Raw genomic sequence first — 14,974 nt, 5'->3', positions numbered from 1 at the left:
AGAAGCGAGCATCATTAGCCAATCAACAGGACCCAGTGTTCAAGTAGGAAGGAGAGATGCATGTCTTTAAGCTGGTCACACTTAAGCCACTCAGCAAGTTGAAGATACCACTGAAGTTGCACTTGATTTAGATAGTCATTGCTCCTCGTAATTCCGGCACACAGACAATTTTAGAGAAAGTTTACATCTTTTTGGGAAGGGCAGGGAGGCAGGAAGTAACTACTACTGAGAAGGTTGCGAAAGTTCTGGTGAGAAAAGCAAACCTCAAATACCAGTCCTAATATTGCCATTGGATTTTTACATCCAGCACAAACTCGAGAGTGGTTAAAACTTATGTTTTATGAACCAAAGTGGTTCTAGGTGATGATGATGATGCTTGTAACTATACTTAGCAGCCTGCTCACTTTTTGTTAAAACTTATGTTTTATGAACCAAAGTGGTTCTAGGTGATGATGATGATGCTGTAACTATACTTAGCAGCCTGCTCACTTTTTGTTCTGTAGTAGCAGGGATGTGTACACACTAGATTGTGTTAAAATGTGGAAGACGGAAAAATCGATGACTGTGATTTTAATCCCTCTGAGATGATCCGATGCAAGTTAAAAGGTTCCTTCTGTTCATCCGGTCCTACGGCTGTTGTGGGCAAACACTGCCAGTTAGGACTCCTCTGAACTGGTGTAGCATAAGCACGCTGCTCTGTGAAGTGCCATCTTTCTCAGCAGTTCCTGTGTGAAGGTGAAAATTGTGTTAGTGTTTAGAAGTGGTTCAGTATGTGGAGGTTGACTTTGCCCTTTGGCAGTTCCCAGTTCCATAACTGCCTTTTTTCTGTAGGATGGTAATATGTTAATTATGTAATCAGGGGAAAATGGCTTTTTTTAGTAGTTTTGATGCAAATTCCATGTCTTCTGTGGGGGAGCATTGATTGAGGGGATTTTTGGTACAATTAGGATCAGAGACTGCTTTTAAGGTAGAAATAGTGATAGAAATACTTTATAAGAAATTGTGTATGTTTTTCAGCTCTCTGTAAGAGTCCCAATTGAAACTAAAGGATCATAATGGCCTGTCTGTTGCTGGACTGTGTGGAACAATCGGCTGATTATGTAAAATGGTGTCATAAATTGCGATTCTTTTAAAGGAATTTTGGACTTTCATTCTTGTTTAAAAACTGATGTGTACTTGGCCTGTCAGTTTAACTTCTTGCTTGCTATATGGTAGAAGCTGGAAAAGCTATTCTGATGTGGGAGGGAGGACTTAATCTTGTATTAATCAGCATGAAAAGAGAGGGGGTGAAACATTTTATCCCACAATAAAATTAGTGCATGCTGGTTCCTTCATAGTTAAAGCAAATACAAGAGGGCAATTTGCTCTGCACAGTGCAGGAGTCTTAGGATGACAGAAGTCTTTTACCCTGGTATGTAACCTGTTCAAAGTCCTAAAACAGAAAAAAGATGTGAAAGGAAAACTCATCCTGCTTGTGGAGTAGAATAGCTACGGTGATTTATACCAGTTAACGCAGCAGAGAAAACTACCTTGTTAAAAAGAAGCTTGACCAAGAAATGTCTGCCCTTTATCACTTTTCTGCAGAATCTGAGATTTGTTCTTTCCAAGTAGGTAGTAGCTAGTCAGCAGTTAATGCTGTGGTTTCAAGTGGAGTTTTAGATTTCCAGATTTGTTGTTGTTTTAGTAATGATTCAGTTTAAAATGAACAGTTCATGTAAACTTAGCTATGCAAACTATTTTTGTAGGGTGAAGATTGATTGGGTTCTCTGAAAGCTATTGTTCACTCCTTATCCCTTATAAGAAGTTGCTCAACTTCCTTATAACTATTCCCATTAAAGTTCAACATTGCAAAATGAGGAGCTTGTCTTTCTAACTTGTAGTGTTGCTTGAAACTGGAGCAACCAAGAAAGGTTCTCCAGAGGCAGGCTGTTCTGGGAACTTCAAACATTGCTTTAATAGGTCTCTTAATGAAATGGTAGAGAATCCCAAAACTTGACAGGATGAGTGCAACTTCTGTTGGTTTTTTTTTTTATTCGAAATTTGTGTTTCTAGCCTGAATCAGAAGCTAGTGGAAATGTTTATGTTGGAAACTCGTGCTGTCCTTGTTCTGCTTTTTTGCCTTGATAAAGAGAACATCCTTTGACAGGGTTGTTGATAGAGTTCATCTTTTGGTAGGAATTATTTATGTAAAGTTTTTGGATGTGAGTAATCAGTTAGTGTGGTTGAAGAGTTTATTTGCCTCTTAAAAACTGGCAGAAGTAAAAATGCACTCTCTTTTCTGTTGGTGTAATTGAAGCTTGGTGCGTAAAACTTAACTCAAAGTGGGTGAGCCAGAAGCCCAAGTTGGCTTCTGTCAGGCAGGCTGTAGAGGTGCTGAAGTAGTAATGTCTTAAAGTTACTGCAGAGTCTGAAAGCTGTCCGTCAGAGCCCTCAGAAACCATCAATACTAAAACTTGCTTGAATTTGAGACTCCAATAGCGCTCAAACTGGTAGTCAGCAACAGCTTCGAGAGTTTGGTGGAGAGAGGCAAGTTAAGTACTATATTTTGCATGAGCTCTGCCCTCAACCACATCTCATTTCACAGTTAAAAAAACGAGATTTGCCTCACAGAAGATGCAGAATAGATTTTTCTACCTAAAAGTAGAGAAGATGGTGTTGCATGAATTGAGCAGTATTTTATATTTAATTATGCCTGCAGGAAATATGTATGTATTTAACTTATGTTTCAGGATTAACTATAACCCCTGCTATTTTTTTTCTAAGTACGCAGTTTAGAAAATGTTAAATAATTATGTGGTGTTTGCAGTTTTGCTTAGCTTACCTTCCTTGTTACGTTGGTCTTGATACTACTGAGCTAGTTTGTTGTTGTTTGGTCACCATTTAGTCAATATATTGGCTTTTCATACTGTGGAGGAAGGATCTTGCTTTTCTGAACTTAGTGTTGCTTTTTGTTCTGTCTTAGTCTACCATAAATCTTCATTTATTCATTGATGAGTGGTCCATGTGCAGTGAAGTTAGTTGCCATCCATAAAGTTCTGTAAAATGGAACTCCATTCCACCATATTTTAGCATCGTAGTACCTTCCCCTCCTTCCAACAATTACTGTATTTTATGTGAACTCTAATTTAAAGAAGGCAGCCCTATTTTTCTGCCATACCTGATTTCCCCAAAAAAGTGCTATGTATACCCTTGATTACTGTTCATTGACTGTGTCAGTGAAAACATCTTTCTCAAAAAAAAAGTGGAGGTGGGGAGTACTTTCTGCTTATTTGTACAGCTGGTATAGTAAATCTGTTGTCCCTGTGGCTGCTGTAGTGACAATCTTGTAGAATTTATGCTATGATTACTGAAGAAAAAAATAATGGTACAAGAGTTAAAGGAGTTACATTAGTTATGGTGGTAACTTACAGAGCTTTTTAGTCTTCTGGCTGTTTCCCTGCTGATTAGTGTGCCAGGTACATCTTGTGTATTATGTCTAGAAGGATCATAGCACCAATGAGAGGCACCAGTGGAAGTAGAACTAAAAAGGAGTTCTATTTAGAGAGGGTTCTTTCTGTTTGAACCTCAAATGGCCGTAGTTCTCTCTTATGCTTACACTTTCAGTTGAGGTTGTAGTGGAATGCTTGGGAAAATATAAATCTGAGTCTTTCTCTTAACTTTTTTGTTTGTGTTCTCATTAGAAGAAAAGTAACTGAATGATAACTGAATGGGTCAAACTAATTTTTAGTAAGTAAAGTAAATGTTTGGACTCAGTATAAATTCTAAGTCATCAGAGCATTGTTCATTGACATTTAATAGGTTTTTATTAGATGCACTACGTGTGTTTCTTACGGAATGAATATTTAACTTCTGCATTTTTCAGAAAAAATTGGTTCACTCGGAAGACCCATTTAATGATGAACAACGTGAGCGACATGAAGTAGAAATGCTAGCCAAGAAGTTTGAGGCAAAATATGTAAGTTACTGTACCTGTATTAAAATATACAAATATTTAATAATGATAACTTATGATGCTGTAGAGATATTAACATCAGGGTTTTTTCCAGAATAGGGTTGCTAATGTAGTGTCAAATGACTTCTGTACATTTTGGAGCTGAATGTCTCATTATATTTCATTTAAGCAGCGTGAAGCTGCTACAAGCTTATTAGGCAAGTCTGCTAAATAGATTTGTCTATAGGATGTTATAGCTTGTGAAGCTATTCTTGGAAAAGCTTCCTATATAAATAAAACTGAGTAATAGATGCAGGTTGATATTCATGATAAATACTGTGCTGGAGGAAAGAATTTTTATGTAATACTGTTGTGCACTATTGAACAGCACTTCTTTTTGGGCTAAATACTGATGAATCTTCATGACTTTGACTAGTTTGGAATGCTTCCATAGGAAGTTATTGTTGAATAATGTGTCATTGCTTGATGAGTTTATCTTGTAGCTGCCAGCTGCCTAAAGATACTCTGCTGACTCCTGAAAGTGTAGCATGAATGACTTGAACAACACTAGGTAACAGCATAAAGAGACTTTCACTAACAAATGAAGGTAGAAGTCAGAAGATGTTGACTAAAACCACACCCAAACAGGTCTTCAGAAATTCATATGGGTAGGGTTGGGTGATTAATTCTGAGCTAGCAATCAAAACTCATCATCGTGCTTAGGCATGTTCATATTCTGGATTACTAATACAGCACCTCAATAATAAAGAAGGGAAACGAGCAGTCATTTGTATCTTTTGCCATTAATATACATATTAAAATCTTTCTTGTCTGATTTATTTGGCTTTTTTTTTTTTTCTGGTAAAGGCAGACTTCTGTGAGTGCCCAGTCCATGCATTCTGTAGAAGTAATTACTATTTCAGGGCATGTTAGCTGTGATACTTAACAAAAGAAACCCTTAAACTGAAAAGAAAAATTTTCACCTTTTGGAGGGATTGACGGAACCCAGTATACCCAGTGAATTGAGAAGGCAGTTCCAGAATATTGTTTGCTTTTCATTTGAATGATAAATTATTTTTTGAACATGAGAGAAAAATGTTTCAACTGTACTTTTCTAGAAGACTCATTTCCATAATACAAGTTAAGGATTTTATAATGTCCTGAATGAAGTTGCTTAACTACAACAGATGAAAGTCGGTATGGAGCATGTAAAGCAATATATGTAGGAGGGAGTGGTAGTGGAAGCAATCTAATTTTACATATACATTTATGCATACATCAAAGCTAAACATGTACATTTATGGACAAAACGTGTTATTAGACTTAGGAAAACTAGAGTTCAATGCTCAGTAGTCATAAAAAGGGGCAAATAGATACTTTTAACTATTAGAAAGCAGTAAGTACCAAAAACTATCATTTTGCAACAGTTTAAATTCATGGTGTGCTTGTATCTCGATTACTATTTGCACTTCTGATTTATTGCCTTTCTTTCATTCTCTGCCATAAGTTATGCCCCTCAGCCCTACAAAATTCCTGGAAGGGCTATGCCTTCTATATAAGGAACAGTTTACTAGGTTAGGGCCACTAAGCATGGAGGGTGGCGAGGGATTAATATTTCTTGTGTTAGATACTCCCTGTCCTTTCTCCCTTCCAATACAAGAACCGTCAGTCTCTACTTAGCATCCATGCTCAGGGGAATTGCATCTCTGTGTGCTGACCCGGTACAATTGCACATCTTCTGACAACATCCAGCCATCTTCTGATTCTTGTGGTGAGATGTTCGCTCCTTAGCTTAAACTAGAACAGGGGTCCCATGAAGTAGATACCCATTCTCTTCAACAGTGCTTCAGTGTAAAAGTAATCACTTGTTGTATGAGAAAGTAGTAGAGGGTTTTTTCAGTTTTTCAGGAAGTACTATATCCTCCTTAAACTAATTAGGTATTACTTATCTATATCCATTTAAAATAAAGTCAAGCAATCTTTTTAATCATAGCACGTGTGGTAGTACTTCTGAAAAATGTGATGTGTGAAGAACAGTCTTCCTTGAAGGCTTTTTACTTTGTTTCAGATAAATTCCTGTACTCATAATCAAATCCATACAGTATTGGATATATCTTGCAGATACTAAGAAAAAGCTTATGTATTAATATATTTTTGTAAAACAAGATGCATAAAGTTAGTGTACCATTTGTTTACTTGATTATTCAGAATTTTTTTGCAATTGCTGCACATTTTAAACACCAGCATAAAAATCCATTCTGAATGGTTCCCATTTTCATTCTTTTGATTGCTGTTATTCTCTAGACAAAATCAGACGCTCTGTGTTGTAAAAACATGATATTGAATCTTGGATGATATTGTGCATAATGCAAGAATTTTTGTTGGATCAAAACGAAGGTCCATCTAATGGATGGTAGCATAGTCCCCTGACACTAGTGGAATCTCATACTTGAAAGTACAACAGAGTAAGTGTGCATTGATATTACTTCACTGTGCCTGTCTAGCAATCTGTGGCTTAATTTCTCCCAAAGCCAAAGGCTGCGTGTTTAACTACCCTTTGTGCAGCTTTCTGCCATAAATTTGCCAAATCATTTTGAGTTCACTGAATTTTTGTGTTCCATGGCACTGAGTACCACGATGACTGTTGTATGAAAATACACTTTGTGTTTAAACCTGATGAGTTCACTTGGCGCTCCATAGCTTCTGTATTGTAAGAAACAGTGAAATATTTCCTGTTCTTCCGCATGCTGCATGTGATTCTGATGCTATCATGTAAATTCAGCCCTTTCATTCCCCAGCTGAAGTGTCTTAACATTCTGTTATTGTACGGAAGCAGTGGTTTTTTACCTTTAAACATCCTTTGTTGGCTTACTGTTCCCTTTTTTGTTCTAATTTCTTTTTTTAAATGAAAGGATATTAATGGTAGGATGCCCTGATTTATCAGTGATATAATGATGACTTCTGGTTTTGTTCTCTGTTCCTTTTTTCCATAAGTCCCAATTCTTTTCTTTTTCGACCATTCTTGATTGTTAAACAAACATCATAGAACTGTGTGTAACAACTCCAGTGCTTCCTGAGTAGCATAACGAATTGGGAGCACACTGTATTTTCTTCTTGTTTGGGTTGTACTTCCTTAGTGTGGATTACCTTGCTTTTATTGATACTGAATTCAACTGATGATTTATCATACGAAGTTCAGAGCAACTGTGAGGTTTTTCAGTGATTCTTCAGTTGTCTTTTTTTTTTCTTTACTATCTTAAGTAATTTCTGTCATCTCACTGCTCCCCTGCCCCCACAACTGTTAGCCCTCTCTGTTGCTTCTGAGGATGAATTAGAATAATTTAGGTTGGAAAAGACCGTCAAGATCAAGTCCAACCTTCATCCATGCCCACTAAACCATGTTCTGGAGTGCCTTGTCTATGCACTTTTTCAATACCTCCAGGGATGGTGACTCAACCACTTCCCTGGGCAGCCTATTGCAATGTGTGACAACCCTCTCAGTAAAGAAATTTTTCCTAATATCCAACCTAAACCTCCCTTGCTGTAACTTGAGGCCATTTCCTCTCATCTTATCACCAGCCACCTGACAGAAGAGACCAGCACCCACCTCACTACAGCCCCCCTTCAGGTAGTTGTAGAGAGCAAAAAGGTCTCCCCTCAGCCTCCTTTTCTCCAGACTGAACAGATCCAGTTCCCTCAGCCACTCCTCATAAGACTTATGCTCACTTATACATATTCCTTGGTGATTTCACTGATTACTTTCTTTGCCAAAATGAAATATTTATTTCTACCCTTTCTTTCCTAGCCTCAAACCAGACATTAATTTGAATGGACCTTCTCTCTTATCCCATGATAGTTTCTTGTCTTCGAAGATCTTTGGACCTTTTTTTTAAAGCATTTGTGAAGTACTGCTTCCTTCTACGAAAATTCTTTCCTGCCTGGAATGTGTATTCTTGTGCTTGCTGATTCTATTCTTTAAAACTTCTATTAACTTGCCCAATATAGAGATCAGGTTTACTGGTTTATAGACTCTGCTGTGCCCTTGGAAGATTCTTTAAAAACTGGCATTGTATTTGCCACCTGTTTTGCCACCTTTGCCTGTTGGGCAAAGGTTGTTTAAGCCTTAGTTTACATGCCACAGTTAATTTGTTGAACTAATATTTGAGTTTTCTGAATACTTGCATGAATACTATTTGCAGCCTCAGGAACTAGACATCTTAATTGGCTGAAGTATGACTGCTTATGTTCTGGGACAGAAAGGTGGGAGGAACTCTTTTGGGAAAGGTGAAAAGCTTCAGTGGTGAAACTTCCCTGAACTGCTGCATAGTAAACACTGATGCAGATAATCCCCTCAGTTCTTCTGCTGCGGTCTTGTATCCTTAACATCTTGATCATATGGACGGACTTTCAACACACTTTCTTAAACAAAACTGGGTAGAACCAGGCCTGAAGGAAATTCTCTAACTACATACAGTGGTTCAGATTTTTTCATATGTCTGAATACAGGTTACTATTTTAATCCTGCTTTTATTCATTTGGCTATTATGAGACTTCTTTTTTGTTATTAACTTTGCACTATGTTTTTATGAATAACAAGCAGTCAGAATGTATTGAGAATTTTTAAAATTTTTTTTTTAATGCCCATACACGGAAATCATAGAATCATAGAATAGCCATTGCTGCAAAAGGATTTTGGACTCTGAAACAAGGATGTTGATGGTTACTTGGGCTTAGCAAGAGATGTGGTACAGAGGTGGATTGCATTACACATTAGTGAGATCAGTAGAGATAAAGTATAGTTTATGTAGCATTCTTCAGACAGCCTGCTAGCACCTCAGTCAGAATCATGGGAAATACACAAGCTTTTGCACTGGAGTTTAAACAGAATTCTTAAGTGCCATGTTTATTCTCTAAGATTTTTTTTTCTTCTCTCATCCAATAGTTGTTTTTTTGTTTGTTTGGGTTTTTTTCAAAGGGAAAAAAAAGTACTGCATGTTTTGGGAACATGCAGTTATTCAGACACTTACCAAATGAGTGGCTGTAGGGGATGATAGGACTGATAGGAAAAGTTAGGAATACTTAGCTTGGAAATCTGAGGCCTGGAATATAGCTTGGAAACATGAATTAAAAACAGAACTCACTTTTGAGGTTTTTCTCCTAGAACTATTGAATTTATTTATTTATTTGATTATGCTTGTGAGAGTTCTGTTTGTTTGCAAGAGTGCATGCTTTACTTAGTTGCAAACTTGAATTCTTGCAAAATATTGTTAAAATGGAGGTGTTCGGATGCTTAAGCTTCTCATAAAGAGCAAGGATGAAACCTTTGAACAGTGCCTGCATACTCATAGTAACGAGTGGGTTGTGATATTTGGATGTCACAATTGAAAAGACTCATTCTAAACATGCTTAGAACAGTAGAGTAGCAAAGCAAAGAAGCTTCAGGAGCAAGTCTTCTCAAATTCATCGAAGAACACTGGTTATAATTTTAGTGAAGGTGGTGCCTTTTGGAGAATTTTATCTTTTAAGACTTTTATATTGACAATTTTGACAACATATGGGAGTTTGAAAACTAGGCCTTATCCTAAGCAGATTCCCATTTGTACAACTAAGTTTAGATTCCCTGGATGTTTGAGCAGGGTGTCAGTTTTTACTTGACTTGATTTAAAAATAAAACTTTGACATGAGAAAAGTACTTGCGGGTTAAAATAAAGTTTACTGTCTCCTGGAGGTAAGTGAGCCCACAGTCCGTGATGCAGCTTCTGGCATTAAGTTACTCAAGTAACCATTTTGTGCCCGGTCCTATCAACTGAGGTGACAGCTCTTGCATTTCAAAGGATTTTATCTTAATATGTTTTCCTTCAGTTATGTCATATGAATACTGTAACTTCTTGAAAAATCGTAGACAGCATATCTGCAAGTACCAGATCAATATTTTGCTCTTTTGATTTAGACTTCTCTTTTCTGTAGAGAAGCAGTCCTTCTTCCATGGGGAAACACTTTACTGAATGCTAGACTATCGGTATTTTCCTTTGTAACGACTCTGTAACATACTGGAAAACTTAACACTTTCTAAATTATCCCAGTCCTTCTATCACTAACAGTCCTATCACTGTGTTTTAAAAACATAGGACAGTGAAACATCTCTAAATAGGAAACGTTAGGAAGATCTTGGTCATGCAGAAAGCAGCTGGCTAGTGAATACTTTTCAGGGATGATTCTGGTAAGGCTATGGTAAAGCATGTTTGCCAGAGCTCATTCCTGTGAAAGTTTTTATTAGTCACCTAGACCATCTTCAAGGAAGCATCCAAGAAAGCAAAACTGCTAATTCCCTGAGTGTTCATCCTTCCAATGCCTTATGTTTTACAGATTTTAATATCTTGCTTCCCTGTTTCCCAAATGATGTAACACTTGCTTTGTTTTCAGGGTGGAAAGCCCCACAAACATCGGAAGGATCGCCTGCAGGATCTAATTGATATAGGTTATGGTTATGATGAAACAGACCCTTTCATTGATAATTCTGAAGCGGTAAGTAAGCCTCATCAAAGCAGCAAGGAGAAATAAGACAATGTTTTATTTTTTTGATAAAGAAGAAAGGTAAGGGAAAACACTTTGTGCCCATGTATAACTGGTAGGGATCCAAAGGGCATACTACTTTGGGAATCCAACGAATGACTGTATTTGTAGTCTTATTCAGGTATCATTATGCATGGCAAGAATTAAGAAAGCTATTGTTATATCCCATAATTTTCCAGCTTTAGAAACTAAATTATTTTTTTGTGCCCTTCATTTACTGTGGACTGAAATTACACTGGCTTTGTTTAGTTTCTTGTACTAGCTGTCTGGATTGTTAGAAGATTACTGGTGTTAGATTTCTTGCATTAGATCACGAAGCTATTCTGCTCTTAACAACCACTAAGAATAGGATGGTTATTCTAAATATTCACCAAATAGGTCTGAAAAATTTGAGATAAAACAGCTTGGTTAAACAGCAGGATATTACATCTTACTTGGTCTGAATGTATTTCAGAAATGAAAGCACATCTCAAGGTAAAAGAAAAAGGCATTAGTTAGGTGCAGGTAGTATCAGGGATATCAAGAGGCTTATAAGCGGGCATTTGAAGACATCTTAGAGGTGATACATGAAATTAGGAAAATGAGGAAGAAGCTTGGAAGAGAGAGTGGATAATACAAAAACTTGGAGACCTCCTGTAATTCTCCTTTATTAGATGTCAGGAAGAAGTAGGTGTGCTGTTTGTAGTCAAGTAAAAATGAACAAAAAAAACCCCAACAAAAAACACCTGACACTTTAGCCAGCCTTCAGTTTCCTCCTGCTGAGTAACACTAGACAAAGCAGCAATGATCTGCTCCTCTGAAGAGGAGGGAGCTAAAAGTTTGAGTGGGAGAGGAAAGATGATGAAAAGGAGTTGTGAGAAAAGAGTAAGAAAACCACAGAAGTGATGTGGTAGTAGATCTGGGAAATTACAAAACTTTGTAAAGAGCTTCTGTGAACACTGAGCTGTGAGGTTCTAGCATATAGATGTTGCAATGAATATTGCTCTTAAGAACTGTGTGAGGTGCACAGAAGGCATGCTGCAGAACTGATACCTTGAGCAAAAGAAGTTCAGCTCTTAACCACAGTGGATGGCAGGCTGAGCTTATCTGTGTGTTGTTAGTTTTTGAACTAGGTCTGAAGGCATGTGAACAAGTTGGGTGAAAAGTGAGTTTGCTGTTGATGCTTATTGTGGCTTGTATTAATTTGTCCTTTCTTAGCCTAGATTAAAATTTTTGTTGAACTTGCCAATATTAAGCTGTCCTGTCATTATCCCTCAACTTCTGGTTGTGCTGCTGGAACAATACTGGGGCCTGTGCCTTGGTATGTCCTTTCCAAAGGTCAGATTCTGATCTTCAGCTTAGTAAGAACAGATGTGCTTCACTCCTGCTGAGAAACCAGTTGAGCCTATAGGCTTATCTGGTTTCTCACTGTTGCTTAAGTTAATCATCCTCAGTTTTGAAACTTTATGATACAGGACCCAAGTTGTATCTTGGTTCTTCTGGATTTATTGTGACCTATCACAGATCTGATATGTGATTCGGATAACTTTCAGTACTCGTAGTACAGGTCTCTATCAAAGATGTATGTGAGTCTATCAGGGTTGAACGCTCACTGGTGTAGGAGTACTTCTCACACTGTGCCTCCTTCCAGTGCTGCTGTTATTACCAGCAGCAGATCCCTTAGATTTGCAGGAGCATTTGCTTCTGATACCCCTTGCCAGACTCCTTGTAAGAACATACAAAAGGCAGTTGTTAGAGGACCAGATGGTTGCATCATGTGGTAGCTGTGGAAGCTATTGGGGAGAATGGTGTATTCTCTAAAGATTGCTCTTCTGAACAAATCGTTATGCCTTGTGTCTGCATTACAAATACAGACTAGCGAGAGGCCATCTCTGTTTTGCTTTTAACCCCATTTCTATGCAGAAAAGAAGGAAAAAAAAATGCACTGTGTGCCAGCTGCAGTCTAAGTTGCTGTTGCAGAGCTTAAGGGTCCTGTAATGTAGGAGTTAAGTTCAACAAAACCTCTCATTCCATCTCACATGCAAATAGGGAGTGGAGAGAGAAAATCTACATGTCTGGCTTGCTCATCTTCTGTGTGGCCAGCTATTAAATCACCATGTACCCTGAGAAATGTCAGAGCCAGGCCCAGCCTGGACTGACTTCCTTTTGGAAGATATCCTTTCTTACACATAAAAAGCTATAATATACTGGGCACAAACACTTGAAAAATGAATGCTTCTTGAATTGTTCCAGAATTGACATCCTGTTGTCTCCCTCTGTATCCCAGAAGAAAAAAAAATAACGAAAGCTTTCTTAGAATTTTAGTCCTTTTTCTTGTCACAGGTGTGGAAGAAATATTGAGCTCTTTGGCGCTGAAACAGATTTATTCCATAGCTTTAGAGAGATTTTCCTTCTAAAAACAGATTTTGAGGTAATGCCATCAAATATTAATCAAGAAATCAAACCAATAAAACTCTAAGCCTGTTTTTAGCAGGCATTGTAATCGAGTTAAGAAATTCTGCTTCCTTTGGATCCATTTCCAGTTAAGCAATTTTGTACATGTAACATAGATGCATATATAACAAATAGCGTATGTAACAGAGCATTTGTGTCCTCCAGGGGTCCAGGAAGGCAATTGTTCTGCTTGTTTTCTTGAGGGCCCAGATCAGGGTCAAGTGCAGGGAGTGTGCTAATGGCATGATTCTCAGGTAGTGGATTTTAATGGGGCTGGAGTACAGACAGGAACAGGACATGCTTTTCTGGAGGAAGGTTCTTGGAAAGTGCTGATAGAAGGGAGCTTCTCCTAAGCAAAGAGATTTTTCCTGTCAGACTCCTCAGAGGGCACTGGTACCTGCCCTGATGAAGTAGGGTAAAATATGGGCTGTTTAGTAGGCTAGATTGCCATTGTTTGCCTTCTGTGAAAATGAAAACCATGCATGAGATTATTACAGATTTGCTTTCATTGTTTACTCTGGAAAGGATCAGTACTTTCCTACAGTGTAGTAAAGACTTTATCAGCATGGCTGCATTAAGATCATCAAAGTCCTTGTGACTACCAAACACAGAAAAGTAAGGGCTCCTGAAGAGCAATTCAGTGGACTCGGGCATGAAGCCAACTAAAGGAAAATAGTGGAGAAAGGTTCTTGGGTACGTATTACCCAAAGAGCCACAGTCAATTCCTACCTCCCATCTTCCTCCAGACTTGTCTCCGAATAAGTTACAGGTTGCTGTTTGCTTTGGCTATATCTGGTACCTATGCTGTTCAGTTTTTTTACTATCCTCCTTGGAAAAGTTTTAGCTGGTCCTGTTTGGAAGAAGTGGCTTTTCCTTTCTGAATGCAATTGCAGGCAAGTGGGAAATCCATGCTTCAGTCTATACAGCAGATATTTCTGGGTTGAGCATTTTGACTGTAGTCAGTGGGTTGTGAACTCTTCATTCCAGAAAAAAAAAAGTAAATCAAGACCATCTTACTATTGTTTCTAACCACTATGTAGCGGTTAGTCTGATGGCAAGTCCTAATCTTTGCTTATCTTAACGGACCTCTATGGTAGTAATACACAAAATGTTCACAACCTGCAAAGAAAACTGTCCCTCCTCAGTGTTTCTACTGCTTTGATGTTGACAATAGGTTTTGCTATAGTGTAAACTGCCCAGAACTACATTCTTTGTGGAATGGTATTCCTGTAGATTTCCGCTTCCCCTCTATTTTTCCTGCATGCACACATATGCATACGTGTGCATATCAGCCTGGTTTGGCTGGACTACTTGCTCTTGTAATGACCCCTGAATATTTGGTTGGTTGAATACCTTCCTGACAATGTAAGCTTTATATAGATAGAGATTCCGGGGGAATACAGTGCTTTCTGCTATGTGATATAGAACAGGGATCTGAAGTAATACATGGTGCTTAGTGAAAAAGTATGCAATTTTCTCATACTTAGAGGTAGTAAGACTTGCACATCTAAAACAAAGACCAGCTAGCACCTTCCCCATGTTGGGTCGATGAATGCAGAGGAAGAACAATTCCACCTAGAAATCTGTAAGCAGTGCAAGCTGTCTTTCAAAGCAGCGATACCAGGTAGTCACGCTGACAGAAACTGAAGCAAAACATGAATGCCAAGAGCAATGGGAAGCATGCAGTTCAGTACTTCAGACACCTGGAGCCCCATGTCAGTATTTAACCCAGTCTACTATATTCATGGTTCCACAGCAGCCTTCCAAACACTGGTGTAAGAGTCCTGTGCTGCTGGGTAGAGAAAACTAGCCTACCAATGGTTTCTCATACGGGGAAAGTTTCTCCAAAACAGATAATTCAAGTTAAACGAAAACCTTTTTTTTCTTTAGCTACATCTTGCCTCAAGAGCTCAGATCCTCTTAAAACACAGCCTTTCAAGGATTGTATGTTGATTTTAGTAATTCCAAGCACGTTGGTAAAAGAGTAGGCCTTTCTATGTGGGTTCCCTAGGATACTTTCCATAATTTAAGGGCTTA

General features: G+C 38.1%; 1 protein-coding gene across 1 annotated transcript in view; it reads left to right on the top strand.

Moving 5' to 3' along the window:
- The window catches only part of UBN2 (ubinuclein 2), a 57,579-nt gene that overhangs the window by 1,285 nt on the left and 41,320 nt on the right, over positions 1–14,974 (top strand). Inside the window, exons 2-3 of the mRNA XM_069773651.1 lie at positions 3,863–3,955; positions 10,355–10,456. Of these exons, the coding sequence (XP_069629752.1) occupies positions 3,863–3,955; positions 10,355–10,456 (195 nt within the window). The remainder of the gene's footprint in view (positions 1–3,862; positions 3,956–10,354; positions 10,457–14,974) is intronic.

This window comes from Haliaeetus albicilla, chromosome 28 (genome assembly GCF_947461875.1).
Source record: "Haliaeetus albicilla chromosome 28, bHalAlb1.1, whole genome shotgun sequence".
Taxonomy (NCBI): Eukaryota; Metazoa; Chordata; class Aves; order Accipitriformes; family Accipitridae; genus Haliaeetus; species Haliaeetus albicilla.
This window is presented reverse-complemented; position numbering and strand designations above follow the sequence as displayed.